This window comes from Coffea arabica, chromosome 5c (genome assembly GCF_036785885.1).
Source record: "Coffea arabica cultivar ET-39 chromosome 5c, Coffea Arabica ET-39 HiFi, whole genome shotgun sequence".
NCBI classification, from domain to species: Eukaryota; Viridiplantae; Streptophyta; class Magnoliopsida; order Gentianales; family Rubiaceae; genus Coffea; species Coffea arabica.
Genome location: NC_092319.1, coordinates 40,786,143 through 40,806,740, shown reverse-complemented (window position 1 = coordinate 40,806,740; position 20,598 = coordinate 40,786,143). Strand labels below are relative to the sequence as shown.

The 20,598-nt window shown below is 36.6% G+C and overlaps 2 protein-coding genes across 2 annotated transcripts; both read right to left on the bottom strand.

Moving 5' to 3' along the window:
- Window positions 1–11,654: 11,654 nt before the first annotated feature.
- LOC113690076 (putative monoterpene synthase 8) lies at window positions 11,655–15,378 on the bottom strand. Its single transcript, XM_027207893.2, has 7 exons — window positions 15,124–15,378; window positions 14,656–14,914; window positions 13,673–14,045; window positions 13,232–13,450; window positions 13,004–13,142; window positions 12,476–12,727; window positions 11,655–12,044 (listed from the first exon to the last, which is right to left on the bottom strand). The coding sequence occupies exons 1-7, from the start codon at window positions 15,343–15,345 to the stop codon at window positions 11,754–11,756; spliced, it is 1,755 nt and encodes a 584-aa protein (XP_027063694.1). The 5' UTR covers window positions 15,346–15,378; the 3' UTR covers window positions 11,655–11,753.
- A 3,216-nt stretch (window positions 15,379–18,594) lies between these two features.
- LOC113689463 (probable terpene synthase 12) lies at window positions 18,595–20,275 on the bottom strand. The gene is made up of 5 exons (XM_027207231.2): window positions 20,259–20,275; window positions 19,956–20,174; window positions 19,732–19,870; window positions 19,130–19,378; window positions 18,595–18,942 (listed from the first exon to the last, which is right to left on the bottom strand). Exons 1-5 carry the CDS (start codon window positions 20,273–20,275, stop codon window positions 18,595–18,597), a joined length of 972 nt encoding a protein of 323 aa, XP_027063032.2.
- Between the last annotated feature and the right edge of the window lie 323 nt (window positions 20,276–20,598).

The window sequence follows — 20,598 nt, the reverse complement described above, 5'->3', positions numbered from 1 at the left end:
AGAAGATTAAACTTTATTCTGCCCCATTAATAAAATTTAACACCCTTTTCCTATCAATCCAAATACAAATCTTCCAAAATTTCTCATACAAGCATATATATCTATATATATATATATAACCTAATACATATCTGTAAAATCTTTAGAATAATTAATGCGACTAATAGAATTTAAACGAGGAGTTTTCACGTGAATTTGGAACTTACAGGTCTAATTGCTTGATTGATTGACAATGACGCCCTTTTCTCATTCTCTGCTCTCTGACGGCTCTTGCTCTATGGGGAGGCAGACAATGAAAGGTAGGGGAATAGGTTTTTTTTTTTTTTTTTGTGTTGATAAGTATGCTAAACCCTAATAACCACCCACTAGTAGGTAGTTTAGATAGGAGTTTTAACTATGGTGAACTTTCACCCTATTTTATCTCGTCTTACCCCTTAATTAACCATTTAACCTAACCTACAATTATTTTTGCTTTTACCCATAATAAATTACCATTTAATTTAATTGGGCAAGATGACAAAAATGAGCCCAAAAATCGTGGGTTTTGCACCTAATCTATATGGCAAATGAAGCTTCATTGAGGACCACACCTTACCTTTTCAGCCAACAAAAACAAAAACGAACATGTACCAAATGAAAACACTGGTTTTCGTGTCAGGATCTTCATGGCTTTTTGTGATGCTGTATCTCCTAGAGATCTAGAAAGAAAAAAAGGAAACAAATTGATGGAGAGAGAATTGTCCTTGCGTGAATACCTTTCAATAGTTTATAGTATGCAGCAATTGCACAAGAGATAGGCACTCCAAAAAGGCCAATTAAGACATCCTTGTTTAGTGATTGATTCTAAGATGGTTGGGTTTGACTTTTACTAATTCCTTCGATATTGAAAATATCAGAAAGAAAACAAACCTTTCAATCCAATTACCAATTACAACGACCAAAGTTACTAAAGAACAACTAATTCTCTGTTTAATCTTTTTTATTTATTAAATTCCATTTTGTAATCTGATGTAATGAAACAAAAGGCTAGGAGGAAAGAAGGCGTGAAGTAAAACTAAAGGAAAACGTGATCAGGCGTGAAGTGGAATGGAGAAGACGTGAACTGTGAAGGATGGTCATCAGCAGTGCACTAGGAGGACAAAGGCGTGAAAGCAAAAAGGGAAAGGCGCGAGAGTAGCGAGAGGCGTGAACAGAAAAGCACGCCTTCTCTGGGTTCATGCCATTCTTGCTGTTGGTGGCACCAGTCGTTCCAGAAGATTCCTTCTCACACGCACCACCGTTTCATTAGCAAGTGGGAGGAGTTAGTTAGATTAGCTTTCTATAAAAAGGGGAGATCATGTAATTGTTAGGGATCAGATTATATTTTGGATTTTGTAATCAGAAAGGAGAATATCCTTTTTGTTTCTTCCCCAAGTTACTTCCTGCATTCTTCTTCCCTTTCCCGCCATTTCCATTTCTATATCTTTTGACGATTTTTCAATAAAAAGTAAAGTTGATTTACGAATTCAATCCAGCTTAAGTCCAGATTACATTTTTCAGATTAATTCCAATTATCTCCATTCCATCAACATTCTTCAGTTCTGTACCACAACAGTGGTATCAGAGCTCGATCACGAGCCATAGGGATGACAAAAAACCAGGATGAAGCATTGAGAAGAGACGTGGTGGAGCTAGGGAGTGTGGTCAGGACTTTTTCCAACAAAAATGATGGAATGGAACAGGCCATCAGGACAATGGAATTCAGACAGGATGCTACTGAAAAGTTACTCAAAGGATTGGATCAGAAGTATGAAGGGATGATGAACATGATGGCTCAATTAATGGCCAAAGTCAGTGATCGTGGAAAGGAGTTAGAAGGAAGTAGCAGCTCAAAGGGAGAGGATAGGCCAAACGAATCCAGGATGGATTTGCAGAAGGAAACAGTCAGCAAAAGAGATACCAGAGTTAGTGGAAGGCTGCCTAAAATGGATCTGCCCATTTTTGAGGGTGATAACCCAAGAGAATGGATCAGGAAGGCAAATAAATATTTCAAAATACATGAGATAGAGGAGAACATGAAAGCTGAGGTGGCTGAACTCTATTTCAGGGACAGAGCTGATATCTGGTTCCATGGAGTCTTCCATGAAAGGGAGAACATTTCCTGGACAGAGTTGTCTACGGCCCTGAGTATCAGATTTGGAGAGGGGAGTCCAGAGGAGGCCATTGAGGAATTCAACAAGTTAGTGCAGACTGGATCCGTGGCTGAATACCTTGAAAAATTTGAAATGCTTAAAGCCCTGGTAATGCCATTCTTACCTCACTTGTCTGATTCATATTACAAAGCATGCTTCATGAGTGGACTGAAGGAGGAGATAGTTAATATGGTTAAAATGTCCAAACCTGAAACCTTAGCTGTTGCTATTGAAATGGCAAAACTCCAAGAGAAAAACCTCAAGGCTATTCAGAAAATGCAGAAACCAGCCAGTACTAGCTTCAGTAACCAAAGACCTCTCGGTAAAATAACACCAACCCTCAGATGGAACCAAAACCACCCCAAACACTCCAACAAAAACCAAGACCAAAAAACAACCAACCAGAACCAATTCAAAAGAATATCCCCTACAGAATTTAACCTAAGGAGGGAGAAGGGACTATGTTATAAATGTGCTGAACCTTATACCCTAGGCCACGTATGCAAACAATCACATGTGCATTTCCTGTTAGCTGAGGAGACTGAGTCTATGGAAGAGGCCAAGGAGCCAGAGGAGGAAATTTACTGTGACTGCATTAATGGGGAGCTGACAGATGAACACATAGAGGTATCTATTCATGCCTTGGCTGGGGGGACAAGTCACAGAACTATGAAATTGAAGGGTCTTGTTAAAGGGAGACAGGTCACTGCGTTAATAGACAGTGGCAGTACCCACTGTTTCTTGGATGAGCAACTGGCTAAAGAATTAAAACTGGGTACTCAGGGACCAAACCTAGTTGTCAATGTAGCCAATGGAGAGAAGGTGGATTCCAGGGGACTGGATAAGCCCTTACAGTGGGAAATGCAGAGTCACTAGTTCCAACATACCTTCAACACTTTAAGGTTGGGGGGCTGTGACATGATCCTTGGGGTAGATTGGTTGGCCAAACACAGTCCTATAGAGTTCAACTTCAGAGAACTCGGTATGAAAATCCACCAGGGAAAACAAGAAGTGGTGCTGAAAGGAGAGGGTGTCAACACCAAACTGAAGGGACTCAAGGGAGGAAGGTTAGCAAAGTGGTTGAGAAAACAGTCCTATGGGGTGGTAGCTCAGCTAGTGGTAGTAGAAGAAGGAGGAAGGCCAGAGCAGCTACCTGCTGAATTCAAACAGATACTAGATCAATATAAAGATGTTTTTGAGGAACCTAAGGGAATGCCTCCAACCAGGGGCCATGAACACTAGATTGTCCTCAAGGAAGGAGCCAAGCCTTTTCAAGTAAGGCCATACAGGTGCCCCTACATCCAGAAGATAGAGATTGAAAAATTGGTAAAGGAAATGCTGGAACTAGGCATCATACAACCTTGCAGTAGCCCTTTTGCTTCACCAGTGCTACTAGTTAAGAAGAAAGATGGGACATGGAGATTTTGTGTGGATTACAGGCAACTAAATGAGCTAACAGTAAAGAACAAGTTCCCCATGCCCCTGATTGAGGAATTGATAGATGAATTGCATGGAGCCAAGTTCTTCACTAAAATTGACTTGAGGGCAGGTTACTTTCAGATCAGAGTCAAGGAAGAGGACATTTCAAAAACAGCCTTCAGAACTCACCAAGGGCTCTATGAGTTCAAGGTTATGCCATTTGGCTTAACCAATGCCCCAGCAATGTTTCAAAGCTTGATGAACCAGGTCTTCCAAGAGCAGATGAGAAAGCATGTGCTAGTGTTCTTTGATGACATCTTGGTCTACAGCTCAACAATGAAGAAGCATGTGAAGCATGTAAAGGAGGTGATGAGTATCTTAAGACAGCACCAGCTATATGCTAAAATGAGCAAATGCTCTTTTGCTCAGCTGCAGGTAGAGTACTTGGGGCATATAATAACAGCAGAAGGAGTTCAGGCTGACCCCAGGAAAATAGAATGCATGGAAAACTGGCCCAACCCAACCAATATCAAATAGCTGAGGGGATTTCTGGGATTGACAGGTTATTACAGAAGGTTTGTTAGAGGCTATGGTGCCATAGCAAGGCCACTGACTGATCTGTTGAAGAAGGACAACTTTCACTGGAATGAGGACTCAGAATAGGCTTTCCAAAAACTAAAGAAGGCCATGTGTAGCACCCCTGTTTTAGCAGTGCCTGATTTCACTCAACCATTCATAATTGAGACAGATGCTTGCTACTCTGGCATAAGGGCTGTACTCATGCAAAACAGGAGACCTATTTCCTACTTCAGTCAAGCTCTGGGACAAAGAAACATGGGACTATCAATCTATAAGAAGGAACTGCTAGCATTAGTAACCGCTGTAACCAAATGGAGACACTACTTAGAAAGGCATCATTTCATCATACATACTGACCATCAGAGCTTAAAGTACTTACTGGATCAGAGGATTACTACCCCTCTCCAATAGAAATGGTTCACTAAGCTGCTAGGATTGAGCTACGAGATTCACTACAAAAAAGGAAAAGATAACCTGGCTGCAGATGCACTATTTAGACAGGGCAGAGAAGAAGTGGGAGAGTGCACTGTCATTTCCTGTGTAGTACCTGTGTGGATCAAGAAAGTAATAGAGAGCTATAAAGGGGATGAGTGGGTTCAGAAGACCATATCCTTGGTGCTTCTGACTCCTACACTAGCTCCAGATTATTCCTACCAGGATGGCATCCTCAGATACAAGAAGAGACTAGCCATAGGAGGGCAAGGTGACACCAGGAAGAAACTCATTACTGCACTACATGACTCCCAGCTAGGAGGTCATTCAGGCATCCAAGCCAGCTACCTGAGGGCCAAGCAGCTGTTCTATTGGCCAGGAATGTACATAGAGATCAAGAAGGCAGTTATGGAGTGTGATACTTGTAGGAAGTGCAAGGATGAACATGTAGCCTACCCAGGATTGCTACAGCCACTCCCTATCCCTCAACACTCCTGGAGCCATGTTACCATGGATTTTATTGAAGGGTTATCACGGTCAGAAGGGAAGGATACCATAATGGTCGTAGTAGATAGATTTACCAAATACTCTCACTTCATCAGCTTGGCACACCCTTTTGATGCTCCTAAGGTGGCCAGACTTTTTATTGACTATGTCAGTAAACTTCATGGGATTCCTCAAAGCATGCTCTCAGACAGGGACAAGATATTTGTTAGCCAATTTTGGAGGGAGTTGTTCAGTATGATGGGGGCCAAGCTAAACTACAGCACAGCTTACCACCCTCAGACTGATGGCCAGACTGAGAGAGTAAACCAGGTGCTTGAAATGTAACTCAGGTGTCTAACTCATGTGGAACCTAAGAGATGGAATCAGTGGTTATCCTTAGCAGAATGGTGGTACAACACCTCACACCACACAGCCATTCAAATGACTCCTTTTGAAGCATTCTATGGATTCTCGCCTCCACAACTGGCTCTAGGACCCTACCTGCAGTCCAGGGTAGATGCAGTAGGAGAATACATCAGGGAAAGGCAACATTTGGATAACATGTTGAAACAGAACCTGAAACAGGCTCAGGAAAGGATGAAGAAGTATGCTAATGAAAAGAGGAGTGAGAGGGAGTTTAGTGTGGGTGATTGGGTGTACCTACGGCTACAACCTTATAGACAGAGTTCAGTGGCTCTGAGGGGAAACACTAAACTATCAGCAAGGTATTTCGGCCCATACCAAATAGAGGAAAGGATTGGAGGGGTAGCGTACAGGCTGTGTTTGCCAGAATCTTCAAGGGTCCACCCTGTCTTTCATGTATCTTTGCTCAAAAGGAAAGTGGGGAACAAGGTCACTCCTATCCTCCATTTACCAGAGATAAATGAGAAGGGTCACTGGAGAGTGGAGCCAGAGGCAGTTCTGGGCAGAAGAATGGTAAAAAAGAAGAATGCTGCGGTAACTCAGTGGCTGATCCACTGGTGGGGAACAGACCCTGCAGAAGCCACCTGGGAGGATGCTGAGGAGATCAAAGCACAGTTTCCTACGTTTCAATCTTGAGGACAAGATTTGTGGTTAAGGAGGAGGTATTGTAATGAAACAAAAGGCTAGGAGGAAAGAAGGCGTGAAGTAAAACTAAAGGAAAACGTGATCAGGCGTGAAGTGGAATGGAGAAGACGTGAACTGTGAAGGACGGTCATCAGCAGTGCACTAGGAGGACAAAGGCGTGAAAGCAAAAAGGGAAAGGCGCGAGAGTAGCGAGAGGCGTGAACAGAAAAGCACGCTTTCTCTGGGTTCGTGCCATTCTTGCTGTTGGTGGCACCAGTCGTTCCAGAAGATTCCTTCTCACACGCACCACCGTTTCATTAGCAAGTGAGAGGAGTTAGTTAGATTAGCTTTCTATAAAAAGGGGAGATCATGTAATTGTTAGGGATCAGATTATATTTTGGATTTTGTAATCAGAAAGGAGAATATCCTTTTTGTTTCTTCCCCAAGTTACTTCCTGCATTCTTCTTCCCCTTCTTCCCTTTCCCGCCATTTCCATTTCTGTTTCTTTTGACGATTCTTCAATAAAAAGTAAAGTTGATTTACGAATTCAATCCATCTTAAGTCCAGATTACATTTTTCAGATTAATTCCAATTATCTCCATTCCATCAACATTCTCCAGTTCTGTACCACAACATCTGAGTATTACACGCGAACTATAAGTGTTATTAAACTCTCTGATTTGCACCATGACATAATATTAATAGGCATTTTTTAACCTAGATTTTTTGGTCACCATGCTCCTGTCAATTTGGCGTGAAAACATAGTATGTTGAGAAATGACACCTGGTCAAGTTGAGATCAGGACTCCTATCTTTTTGGTAGTTTTTTGAGAGCCAACCACGGAAAAAGTCAAGGAGAACTGGGAGTCTTCCTTTTACGCCCTTTTGTTAGCCGAATAGGAAGTGCAGATTATAGGAATTTTGTGAGAAGAAGTAGCCGTCAATTTTGACTTCTCTTTGGCTTTGGACAATTTTGTCCTTTAGTGGCTAGGAGTCCACGTATGTTGGACACTAGGGTAGAAAAACGGGGAGTCATCTTTTGACTTGGGGAGTTTTTTTTTTCCATTGTTCTTATTCTATCATTTTCTCATCTCAATTTCGGAGGCGGGGATAATGGCCGCAACTGATTTTACAACTTTGTGTGCGCTTTTCTCGTCAGGAATGAACTAAATCTCTTTATCTAATCAAGAAATTATGGAGGTTCTGATTCATCTAAAAATTATGATATCAAATTAATTTTACTCATTCCTTTTATTTATTAATATTTGCACATTCCATGATTTTAGTACTTATGATTATTAAATTAATTGATTATCTTTGATCCGAATAGTGAATTGATATAGTAATCTATTGTCAATTGGGGTATTAAATTCGTAATTGTTTAATTGCCCTGAAATAGTGACTACTGGCATGATTGGGTTTGTGTCAGGGGAATATGCAGACTAATCTAAAATAACCCGAGTAATGCGTTATTTGGTTAGAATTGGACTTTTCTAATACGTAAGGTAATTGGGAAATTAAATCTTACGGGCGTACCTAGGATTATTTCTCAATTAGACTAGTAATTAACGGACGTATCTTAATCACCGACACAGTAAGTAGGGGTTGATTGCCATCGCTTGTTTGGCAGTTACAACCTATTTATTAGTAAATAATTAGAATTGCCTTTGCATCGATGATCAATTAGGTGAACCATTGTTGAAGTTATTTCTTGGATAGACCTTTAGTTATTATTAATTTGATTGTAGTAAATTATCATTTAATTTTTAGTTAACTATTTGTTTTTAGTTGAACTGCTTAATTGTCATCTTTTATACAAAAACACCCTGTGTTACTTTGGATTTCAAAAGAGACAAATATCCCCAATCTATGAGCAGACGACCTTACTTGCCCTTTATACAAATCAATAATTTCTTATAAATAAGCAATCCCATTCTGGTATATCGGATTAAGTAAATTCTTCGGGAACATGGTGAATCAAGTAACCCATTACACACCTAGAGTTCCTGCTCCAATATTTAGAATCGGGTTCTGATTATTTTAATTGGCAACTAGCTTTATTTTTATTATTGCACAGACATCGACAACCTGTCATAATTCCACAATGGTGAATCGATCAATGCTTGTAGACCTTTATGGGACGTGCAATTTGGCCTAAATTAGTTAAAAACAAAGGTTGAAGAGCTAGAATGGGGGGAATAACACTTGATATTATCACTGAATATTTAACATGATACATTTTCTGAGATATAATATATGTGAAATAAAAATAAGTAAATTATAAAAAATAAATTTAAAAAACATTTATGAGAAGTACTCTAAAAAGTTATCCAAAAGAGTGACAACATAAACAGGAAAAAGAAAAACATAGAAAGGAAGGAGTACTACTATTTCCAATAAGCAAACTTTTTTGTCGTTTAGATTTTAAGAAGCCATTAATTAATGGAGACATGGACCACAAATTCTTGCTTCCACGTTTTTTAATATGTTTTTTCCCCATGAATTAGTGTGTATTATTAACTTATTTTGTCCTGCAATTTTTTCTTCAAGACAATCCAAGGACTAAATGCCACGGGAAGCACGCGGCTTGGTGTTGGAAATAATCCCACGGGAAGGCGGTGACGGCTGTCCAATCGGGAAAGTTAAATTTGCTTTGAGCCATTTTGTCTATGGCTAAAGAGGTAAAGCAAAGAATTTTTAAGCATAAAAAGAACGAAGGATTTTAATCTATTTTTGTGCATTCACAGACTCTCGTGCGTGTTCCTTCATTTCCAAGAAACATAAAATAATCAAAGCATAAGCATAGAAATAGAAAAAGTTTAAGTAAATCTTGTATATGCCGAAAAAATATTACACCATCATCGTTGAACCCATGACATATGTGCAATGGTTAGAGTTCAAATTTAAAAGATTGTTTGAATTGTATTTTTCTGGACTTTTTATAGAAAAATTACTGTAATGATTTGATTTAATACGTGTAAGGTAAAAAGGTGATTGAAAAATATGTCTACGGAAAATGAAACAAATTTTTTTTGAAAACTTGCAATCCAAACACATCCATTATAAATTTTTCATAATTATCATTCATTCAAAATTGATACTGTGTATACACTTAACGTAAGAAAGATTAATCCAAAAAGTTTTACTCAAATTTTCAAATGTGAAGTTTCTTCGAAAACGATATCGCACGCATAGAAGCATTTTTGTCATCCTCGGAGAAGAGGACTATTCTATTTGGGCAATCAGTTTTATTTTTCCCATGAAAATTATTACTATATAGGGCACAGTGTTTTAATTCTATTTTTTTGAAAAAAAAAATCCCCTTAGAACCAAGAGTGTTTTGATTTTGCTGAAGCTCAAGTTAAGTGGTATTAAACATTAATGTAACATTTTATTTGATGTAATAAAATAGAAAATAATTGAAAAAGTGGTTAAGGAATAATAAAAAAAACTTTTGCAACTAATGCTATCAAAAGAGGCCCCAAACATTTGGCCTACAATATGGGAAAAAAAGTTATTTTTTAAGGTTCAAATATATTGGAATAAGCTCTATTGATGTAAAAGAGGAAAATGTATAGCATGTTGTTAAAGCGCAAACCATTGTTTTTATTCCTGTCGGGTTTCAATACTATCCTATCCGCTTTCTTTACTTTTATGCAAGGATTAGAGGAGAACTCTATATATTATTCTAAAGGGACTTAAGAAATTTCATGTTGCTTATTTGTTGATTGAAACATGGGAGTAACACCCCCCATATTGTTGGTAACATTATTGAACCTACTTAAAATGTTGGTACCACTATTGAAACTTACTTAAAATGTTGTCAAATTAATAACATTTCATCAAATTGAACAAAGAGATAGTTCTTACAGCCAATTGTCAAACTAAAACTGTTCTTATTTCCTTGGTTTGAAAAGTAAATTATTATGGATTAATCTTTTCTATACCATCAATGTATACACTAACGAAGTTGAGCACACGTTACATTATCTCGATTTGAAGTTAAACACTAAATTTTATATATATATATAACATGCATCTAAATTTGTTAGTGTATACGCTATCAGTGTATTGAAAATGTATCCTTTTTTATTATATCATAAACATATTTTTTAATCATATTTTTATTTTCTCAACTATTAATTTGTTGACATAAATTGTAATCCAAAGAATTTCTCATCCAAATACGCCTTGAAAAGTCCAACGTACGAAGACCCATTTGTAGCATGAAAAGATCCCCTTAAAAGAGCACTGGGCCCTTGCATTAATTCTCTAGGTTTCGAAAGATCCATTTATCTTCAGGCCCATTAACCCAATGCTAGCTTTTTGATCAAACTTTTTTTTTTTTTTTTTTAAATGAGAGGTTTTGAATTCAAAACCTTCTACCTATAATCTCTCGTCTCTTTACAATCAATCATTATATGTGCAACTTTTCTGATGAGCTCAGAGATTGGATGAAGGATCAAAAGTCCAAGTTGAAAATTATTACCAAGTCTATCTAGATTGAAAATTATTTGGAAAAATGTTTTAGTATTACCTAATATAACACTTTAATGATATGATTTAAGTGAATAATAAAGTGATTAAAAAAATGTATTTGCAGAATAACAGGAAAAAGTTCTAAATAACCATATCTAAATCTATTTATCTCTTAGGCTATGTGTACATGTCGCATTACTTACATTGTTGATGGAAATTCATATCTTATCAATGGTTTTTTTTTGTCATCATAATTTTTTTGTTTTGCGGAGAATGACATGTATGACATCTAGGGTTGCAAACGAATCAAACTGATTCATTTACGAGTTGACTCGGTCAAAGCTTAGTTTGAACTTGAGTCGAAATTGAACCGACCAACTCGAGCTATCGAACTCGAGTGAAGCATAAAGAAACTCAACTCATTAGTTCGCGAGTTGGTTCGAATATACATACACACATACACATATATTTAATTTAATAGTAAAATTATATATATGTATCCTAATATTTTTATTATATATTAAGAAAAAATGACTATTTTATTCATTTTTAAAAAATAAAATAATTAAAATTTTTTATTTTCTTAACTTCGAGTAGGTTCGATAGGTTCAAACTTGAGATCAAGTTTGAATTTTATAAAATTGAGTTGAGACTCGACTCGATTAGACCAAAATTCAATTCGACTCAACTCGTTTGCAGCCTTAATGGTATCCATATCTTCTTATCACATCGAAATTTGCTTCTATCCATTATAATTTTCTTATCCTTCTAAATAACAAGGAATGTTTAAACTTGAGTTTTTTTTTGACATATTTCTTTAAGTGATCAGTTGAAACTTGAAAGGATATGGTCAGTGACTTTCTTTACCTGCTGTAATGTCACCAATAGAGTTCCAGAGATATATTATGAGCTTGATACAGTATTATATCTGTAGACCGACTAAAACACAATAAAGGGCCCCATCAACCACATTCGAATTTTATTTTGAAAATCGAAGAGTTTAATCCGTAAAACATCTAAAAGTTACTCAAAAAGACGGGCTAAAACAAGGGATTCTTTTTTATCATCATGAAAATCAAAGAATATACATACAATAAGCCCATAGCTATTAATACTTATTTATGTATAATTTTACATTGATCAATTAATTATAGGGGTGAAAAACAGAGACTCCACATAATTATCTACGCTGGAAAAGTAGCTTTCTTCTTCATGCTGATACACAACTTGAGAAGATCTGGCCATGTTGAATGCAGCTTTGATAATTGCAAGAGGCATTGCATCTCGAGACACTAATTCCCAGTTGAGGTCCTTCCACAGATTATCTATGAGTTGCAAGATTCTTTTTCTGCCTTCTTCATCACATGTTATGTTGTTCTCCCTCATGAATAGTTGTATGCTTGATACAAGGTCGCCCCTTTCTTGCTCCTCCTAAAATTGTGTTACCGAAAAAGAAACATTATCTACAAATTAGTTCAATTGCTTCCAACTTGGCTTGGAAAATATGTAAATGTTACTATTAAGTTGGAAAATGGTCTCTAAGTGATGAAGTTGCATAAGCTAGAACCTTGGAAATTTTTTAACTTATCACTTCCAAGCAAATTACCTGAGTATCGCAAATTGCAGAGAATAATATGTGGGACAATTTAAGGACTAATTTGACACAATGGTAGAATTTTTAGATCAAATCAAAGATTCCACTTGTTACAAGGCTTAAAATTAACCTTAAAATTTTATTCGACTGTCCGTTATAAGCATCTAAGCCCCTTTTTTTTTTTTCCATTTTTGCTTTTTTTTGTGGTACCACAATATTGATTTGGAGACAAATTTGTGAAGCTTCTGAAGCTATTGTAACAACATACCTTTGCGGTCCCTAAATCATCCCAAAGTCGAAGAATTCTGCCCGAGCAGGAAAAGAGCTTAGGATAGGGTTTCATCAACAATTTTACATTTTCCTCTGTGACCCCTTGTCCTATGAGGAAGAATAGATGCACCATGGCCATGTAGGCTCCTGCTGTTGTAACACCATTTTCTACGTATTCTTCCATGTTTGGTTCTTGACCATTGTTATACCAGCTTGCTTCCAGCATAAACCCTTCAATCATGTCTATCCACTGTCATCACGAAAGTGACAAACAGAACATTAGACTCAACTATAATAAGATGGCAGCCAATATTTGCTTTCTAAATCAAGTTGGAAAATTAATGAGGCATAGTTGTCCAAAAAAATTACTATAGGATAATGTCATATTTGTCCGAAAAATTGTTGATTGGGGTTGGACCAGCTATGAGGAGTCAATTCAAGAACCAGCTATTGAGACAACGAAACACCAATTATAGTTTACCTTTACGAAAGAAGGAAAAGAAAAGCTTGAAAAAGATTGTATTACCGTCGCTTTTAGATATGGGAGGACGCTCCAACCATTTTCTTTGAGGATCTTGTAGCAAATTTCGTTTGTAGTATTGTACAGTGCCATGTAACATATTCTCATGTATTCAGGTAGCCCTTCCATTGCCTCAAGATCCCATCTGCAAATTGCATTTATCAACATGTTAAAACCAATCAAAATATGTAGTTTCAACTCTTCACACACAACAATTTGAAGAGCTAATTTTACCTTCGAATTGCATTTGTAAAGAGAACAAGCTCATCAATTGTGCCATGCGTGTCAAAAATATCATCAATCACCAACAAAATGGCAATGGTCTTGGCCAACTCAATTCTGCAGTTTGAATACTTGGGCTCTGGAAGTATTCCAACAGTCCACAGAAAGCATTCCAGTGGTCTGTCTCGAGCAAAGGTCAGCTTGTCAACAAGGCCTAATTGTTTCCACCACCTGAAAAGATATGCAACGACATTATTAGTATTGCTATTTTATTCAAGAACATTAAAAAAAAAGCATCTTTTCTCTGTAATTATGGGAACACTAATAATGCATATATAGTTTAATGAGCTGCAAAACATGCTTTACCATAATTATGGGAGTGTTAATAAGAAGTCCGTGTAGTCAATCAATTGATGGAATGGATTATGCCAAAAAAAAAAAAGGGGATTTTACCTAGATATCTCAGTTAACTCCATTTGGTGGAGAGATTGGACCTTGTTGTAGTCCAATTTGGCTAGTTCCAAAAGGTTTGGGTCGTGTCCAATTTCCTCACTGTATTCTTGAATATACCTTCTGGCTTCTAACCTTGCCATCCTTCTATGTCTTGGTAGTTCCAGCGCACTAGAAACCTTTCTAGCAAGTTGGGTTGGTAAGCTGGGAAGTGACTGTTTTAGGTGGCCTTCAGTGAATTCCATGGCCTCCAGCAATAGGTCGTCTCCATTTGCACCTAGGTGTGAGGCTTCATACAAACTCAACAACCCCAAGGTATCTTCTTTCAGGGAGTCTTTGAATTTTCCATTCTTGTCCATGAACTTCTGGAAAATATCTGTAATTTTAAAAGATGTCATGAAACCAATAGAAAAAGACTGCAAATATACATAATGCAAAACAAACAGAAGGAAAAGGTACTGTTAGCCATTTCAAGATGTTTGTAGTGGTAGATTATTCCTAAGCTTAATTTATGTAGTGGTAAACTTATGCTCATATTATGCTTATGATCAAATCATCATATATATGCTCAATCCTTAAATGGTTGAGTTTTCAGTAATACTTAATAACAAAAGATTTGGTGATGAATGTTCAATCAACATCTTTCAAAAATTTAATGTATTTTTGAAGTCTAATAAATTACATATAACAGCACTACCATCTAAACCTCCCAAAAGAATTTTAAGTAATAAAAACTATCATGGGTTATGGTTGTAATTGCTATGCTCTTTTCCAACGTCCTATATACAATCTCCTGAGTGGCAACCATGCAAGATTCTCGTCAAACTAGACAAAGAGGAAGGAGATGAGAAAATCACAAACAACTCAAAACACAAAGCTTTTTCAGTGAAAGTTTTACCTTCTTTCTTGGTAAACGATTCAAACAATTATCAGATATTGAGTTAGCTGTTTTATCTAAATTAAAGATAGCATGGTGAAGATCTTACCAGAACTTATTTTGTGACCATTATGTCTTAGCAATCTAAAACGCAATGCAGTAGCAAAGAGATCTCCATCAGATTGACCACTTGAAGATAACTGGGATAACATAGCATTCATATCATCTTCAAAATGGTAAGCTAATCCCAGTCGCTGCAGCGTGTCAATCAAATTCATGGCCTTTAAGGGTTCTGAAGTTGATCTCAATTCCCTTCTTGTTCTTCCTAGTAGTTCTTTCCTGCTGTCATCAACTTCATGTGGAAGCACCTACAATACATATTTCCATCCCGCCAAATAAACGTGTAAGAAAAGAATTTAGGAAGCATAGATCACTTGTTTAAGTATCATTAGCGTTACTTGAGGTTTGTTTTAGTTGCAACAAACCAAGATACGAGTTTTCGTAGAAAAAGAGACTCTCTACATCAAAATACCAAGTAAGAAACACCATTAATGATGACCAAGAAATCGTTACATACCGAAGGCTGGCGCAAATATTTGAGTAGGGATTCATTATCTCTGATCAACGGCGTTGCAATGGGCTGCGTCGCGGTTGGTGTTGGCATGCACATGCAAATGCGCGAGGTTTTGAAGATAAATTGCCTTTTTAGCCACAAACCAGTTGCCTTTGGAGCTCCACGAGGGACATCAAGAACAGCCCAAGATTTTGATAGGGAGGAAAAGTTGCTTGTACAAGCCATTTTTGCCCTCTTGAAGAGAAAATGACTCGTCTATTTGCTACCCAAGTGTAACTGGATATATAGATAGGAGGATGCGGTGCACTATATAATAAACAATTAGAGCGCATGCCTCACGGGGGAAACATAAATTATTGAATTCTACAATATAAGGTAGTACACAAAAGAAAAAAAGAGTTAATAATGCTGTGGGAAACTGGACTGGTCAAGGAGGTCTCAAATTGGAGACTCAATCAATTGTCAATAATGCGCAGGACGCAGGACAAGAGAATTGAATGAGGTTTCAATTTGGAGAATCAATCAATGGCCAATGGTCAGGACAGAAGAATGTCACGTATTGGTCTGAAACGAATTCAACAGTCTAACGTCAAAAAACTAAGCTATATTTTTTGACTAGTGATATCTGTATCATCAAAGAAAGAACCTGGCCTCGTTGACCCTCTAGAATGAAGTGATTGTATCGTGCACACAGTAGAGTTAATTATCATTTGTACCCCGAAACTGTTTGCAATAAGTACTTTACTCCTTAAACTATCAATTGTGGCAATATAGTAAATCAAACTTTTTAGTTTATCGTAAAAATAGTGCAAAAACCTTAATTAGACTGGAAATTAGTTACCCTTTCTAAATTAAAAGGGGAAACAGTTCCTTAATTAGATGAATTTCGTCATTAATACATGTACGAAATGGTACTATTAACTTGGAAATAGTCAGCAACTGGATTCAATGTTTGCTTGCAATTTGCAAATTGCAGCACACTAGAACTTTGATGGAGAAGCCCATCTTGAATATTTCATTAGTAAGTTCAAGAATGTGAATCAGATGAGGCTTGATTGAGACTCTTTCCAACGGCGGCACACAGTTCAAGTTTCTTGCGCCGTCTCCGCTTCATGCACTGGCGGCTACCGACAGCATGTTGACGGTATTAACCGGAGAATAGTGTCGCAGCCCAGTTGACTTTGTTATTGCTTGGGTCAATTGTCGTATGAACCCTTGAACTATTAGTCGTTTGCACTTCGTTCCCTAAAGTATCCATCTTGATCAGGAATAATTTCAGAAACTTCTCCTTAAGTTTTTTGATAATATCATTTAGAACCTCTGAGCTTTTATAAAACTGTCGCTGCTCTTGTCACCCCAATGTCAATATTACCAGTTATCGATCCACATTTCTATCCTTTGTGCTTTAGGCTTATGTTGGAAAAATATTTACTCGCCAAACAAATTGACATGTTTGCTTTCCTTTTCTCCCCCTAATTTCAAAAAAAGTTTTGCTTTATCTAAAATATTTTTGGTTATTGCCTTGCAATTAGAGCCACAATTTCATTCTCTAATGTTGAAAGAATATGGGTGATCAATTGTATGTTTTACCTCTTAAACTTGAAGAGGCCATACTTGTGCTCTCTAATTCATAATTTTGTACTTTCAAATTTGCTCTACATTATTTCAACTCTTTTCACGTCCAACACCCTTTATGTGTAGCTCAACAATCATAAGTCACAATTGCTATTACAACAAAAATTAATGTACTTCATAATTGTTGTTGCATTAAACTAACAAATCATACGTATTTTTCCTTGATTTTCTACCATTCATTAACACTAATGTGGGTTTTTTAAAATAAATTAACAAGCGAGAAAACACAAAAGGCAATTGTGGAATGAGATTATGCTCTCTACTTATGTGGATTTTTTTAAAAATTTTATATGATCTTCTAGAAAAATTTTATATGATCTTCTAGAAGCTGAATATGTTACAAAAACAATGAATTAGAGGAGGTTAGATTAGTGAACTCAATGCCAACAATCTATAAGTTCACGTACCAACGAGGAGCTAAAATCGTTGTAAAGGTGAAAAATAGTGCATGGCCATGGTAATTATCCAAACAATGTATGGCTTCCTTAGAGATCTTATCAGTGACTAAAAAATACGAGTGAACTAACAAAACTACTCTAGAAGATGAAATCCACGCAGTTTGTATATATTCATCAAAGGTTGGAGTAACTTTTTCGTGATTCCAATTATCTTCCAGAAAGTATGATGTTTTATCAAAAACAAGCAAAAAAAAAAAAAGTAAGTTATTTAAGTAAACATATTGACAATAAAATGTCCTTTAATTGATAAAACGCTTCACCTGTAACCGATAAATTATGAATTCGAGTCCACCTTTCTTGTGGCAGCTTTGCTAGATGCACTGGCTGCTACTGATTAATTCGTTGATGCCCTGTTTGGAACCGACGTCACACAATTTGAGTTCTGCACAGGGTTTCACAAGTTTGCTCCTAGCGTATACAAGGAGTTTTAGATAGAAAGAAAATCCAAAGTTAGAATTTGATGTAAATAAATCGGAGTTGAGTGTAAATAAGGTGAAGTTGGATGTAAATAATTTGTAGCATGATTTAGATTACTTTCAAATTGGACCACATGGAACTTGTGGTCTTGTTCCCCCCCATGTTTATAGCGGCCTCTAGAAGTTGACCTTCTATTCATTGTTCTTTGGCTTAATAGCAATGTGAACCCTGAAATTATTACCCGTTTTGGCTTTGCCTCCAAAGCTGTAAAATTTATGAGTTTAGTACCTTATACAGTCATAACTCACTTGGTGCCATATTGTTCAAAAAAGTCGATCTTTTTACCTATTCTAGAATTAAAAGACTTTAGCATCCTAACCAATATATGTTGAAATGCAATCGCTCAATTTTGAGTACTGAACTCTTGTAATCTAGAAATGTCAATCGAGGATGCTAAGTAAAATTGATAGAAGTTATCCTTTCTACATATAATCTTCGTGTTTTTCCAACAAATAATTTTAGACATGAAATTTAGGCCATTCTGAATAACTTGTAGTATTAATGAAAAATTTCATCCTATCACAAGTAATAAAATTAACATAAATTTATTTCCTAGAATTTCAATCTTTTTTTTTGTTTTTTTTTGAGCGATATTATAAGGTTATATACAGAAATGGCTTGCTATTTTACTTGCAGCCTTCGTGATTAATCTTCCATAATTTATCATGTAGAACTTTTGAGCTAAAGGACAAGTATGAGGTGTCTTGTACTTAGTTACCCCTTAGATCATCATGATCACACGGCCTTATTTGTATTTTCATTTTTTCTCAAAAATTTTTTTATATTTTTCGTGAACACATAATTTTTAATTATCTTTTTATTTCACATATATTAAATTGTTACAGTACATTTGCTTACAAATATTTCAGAAAATAGCAATCCAAAGGGGCAAAGTTTTTCATCTTTAGGACGAGGCAAGTAAACTTTTCCATTCCGTGGTAGTATTTTGTGCTGTCTCCAACAACTGGATGGGTTCTAGGATCACTGAAAAGATGCGGTTTCTCGCTATAACGCCTGGAGAACTATGAGCATCTCCATACTGGTACTGGCAGAGAGCAATCCGAGCAAGGTCAACAGCAATTTCAGTGAAGTTTTCTTCAAAAGGTGATGGAGATATCAATTCTTTGTTCATCTTCATCCAGCATTCCTCAATCATTTGGCTTATGTGCTGTCCAGTAAGTTCCTCAGACTGGCCAGTTTCATGCATGTAACACGTGAGTGCATTTGTAACTTCACCTCTCTCTAGCTCAGCCTGCAGACATATCAAGATTGTGTTTTCTAGTGTTGTTGCACTTAATGTATAAGAACCCGAGACAACTGCAATATTTGTGTCCTAATTCCTATGTTCATCAATGTAGTTGCATTTTTAACACAATTGATCCAATAGAATAAATGGAAATGCTATAGAACTCATTCGAGTAAATGCCTTAGTTGCGTACCGATAAGGTACTAAAATCATTGTAAAGGCGCAAAATTGTGCATGGCCATTGCAAGATGCCATGATGATTATCCAAGCAATGTATGGCTTCCTTTGAGATCTTCTCAGTGACTAAGAAGTACGAGTGAACTAACAGAACAGCTCCAGAAGATGAAATCCATGCGTTTTGGATGTATTCGTCAAAGGTTGGAGTGACTTTTTCATGATTCCATTTAGCTTCCTGTAAGAATGATTTGCATAAATCTGCCCACTGAAAAGCAGAACAGAGATTAATTACATTATATGACTAATCAAGCTTTAAATCATACACATTCATAGTGCAACAGGAGAGAATGAATCAAGTTAATAAAATGAACTAGGCTAAACAAACATATTGTTATCTTCGTTAACTTGTCTAACTCAACTTGCACTTGGCTCGGTAAGTATAAAATTTGACCATTATATATTAGTTACTCGAGTGTTATTGAGCTTTAGAATGATGATCAAGTTGGAGTACAATCTTCATGTTTTCAATAAATTAAACAGACTTTTATTATCGTTCTTTGCTCAATTCAGATCAGTTACATACACAATAGGGTGAATTAAAGCTGAATCTTTACTTACTGCTTTGGTGAGGTGAGGGATGATCACCTCTCCTTGTTCCCGAAGAGTGTCGTAAGCCAACTCATTGACAGTGTTGTAAACAGCAAGGAAAAATAACTTCAAGTAGTCAGGAAAATCTTTTACAGCATCAATATCCCATCTGAAACAGCAACATCGGGATTAGAAGAACAAGTATTACACCCAATTCAATGATAGGGAGAAAAGCAATCACAGAGAAAACAAACCTCACAACAGCTTCTGTGAGTTGCTCGAGTTCATGTAGAGAACCATAAACATCATAAATATCATCAAGGACAGTGATGAGTGCAAGTGCTTTGGTTAGGCCTCTTCGACATTTACTATATTGAGGTTCAAACGCCATTCCAACTGTCCAAAAGAAACTTTCCATCAGCCTGTCTCTGGCAAAGCTCAATTTATCTGCCAAGCCTACAGCTTTCCACCACCTAAGAAATGTGACATCAATCAATTATAAAGCAAATCCCAAAAACTATGAAAAGACATATTTAGACTTCAAAGTTGGATCATACTGATAAATCAGTTCCATTTTGATTATGTCATTCTGTTAGGAAATTGCTTAATTTCTTTTAGGTAGAATTCTTATTTGGTGTGGAAAGTAACTAGTTTCCTACTTAGATTTTAGTTACTTGAAGTAGTAGTCAAGTAAAGTCCTATTTGGTTTAGAATTAGATGTTATTTCCTACTCTATATGAGTTTAGGAATTAGTATTGGTTTCTAATTGTTATTTGGTTTTTTGGCCAAGTAATGTTCTCTATAAATAGGTAGATTGACATACTACAAACACACAAGAAAGGAGTGAGAGAATTCTTATTGGGTGAGAGGATTATACAAGAGTTGGGGCTTGGGAAT

Coding starts and splice junctions, on each gene's coding strand:
- LOC113690076 (XM_027207893.2), bottom strand. CDS start 15,345: ATGGCTTGTACAAGCAACTTTTCCTCCCTATCAAAATCTTGGGCTGTT. Junction 13,451..13,672: donor GAGTTAACTGAGATATCTAG/GTAAAATCCCCT, acceptor ATATCTTTTCAG/GTGGTGGAAACAATTAGGCC. Junction 13,143..13,231: donor TTTACAAATGCAATTCGAAG/GTAAAATTAGCT, acceptor TGCAATTTGCAG/ATGGGATCTTGAGGCAATGG.
- LOC113689463 (XM_027207231.2), bottom strand. Junction 19,379..19,731: donor TCCCTCACCTCACCAAAGCA/GTAAGTAAAGAT, acceptor TCTGCTTTTCAG/TGGGCAGATTTATGCAAATC. Junction 18,943..19,129: donor ATGATTTTAGTACCTTATCG/GTACGCAACTAA, acceptor ATATGTCTGCAG/GCTGAGCTAGAGAGAGGTGA.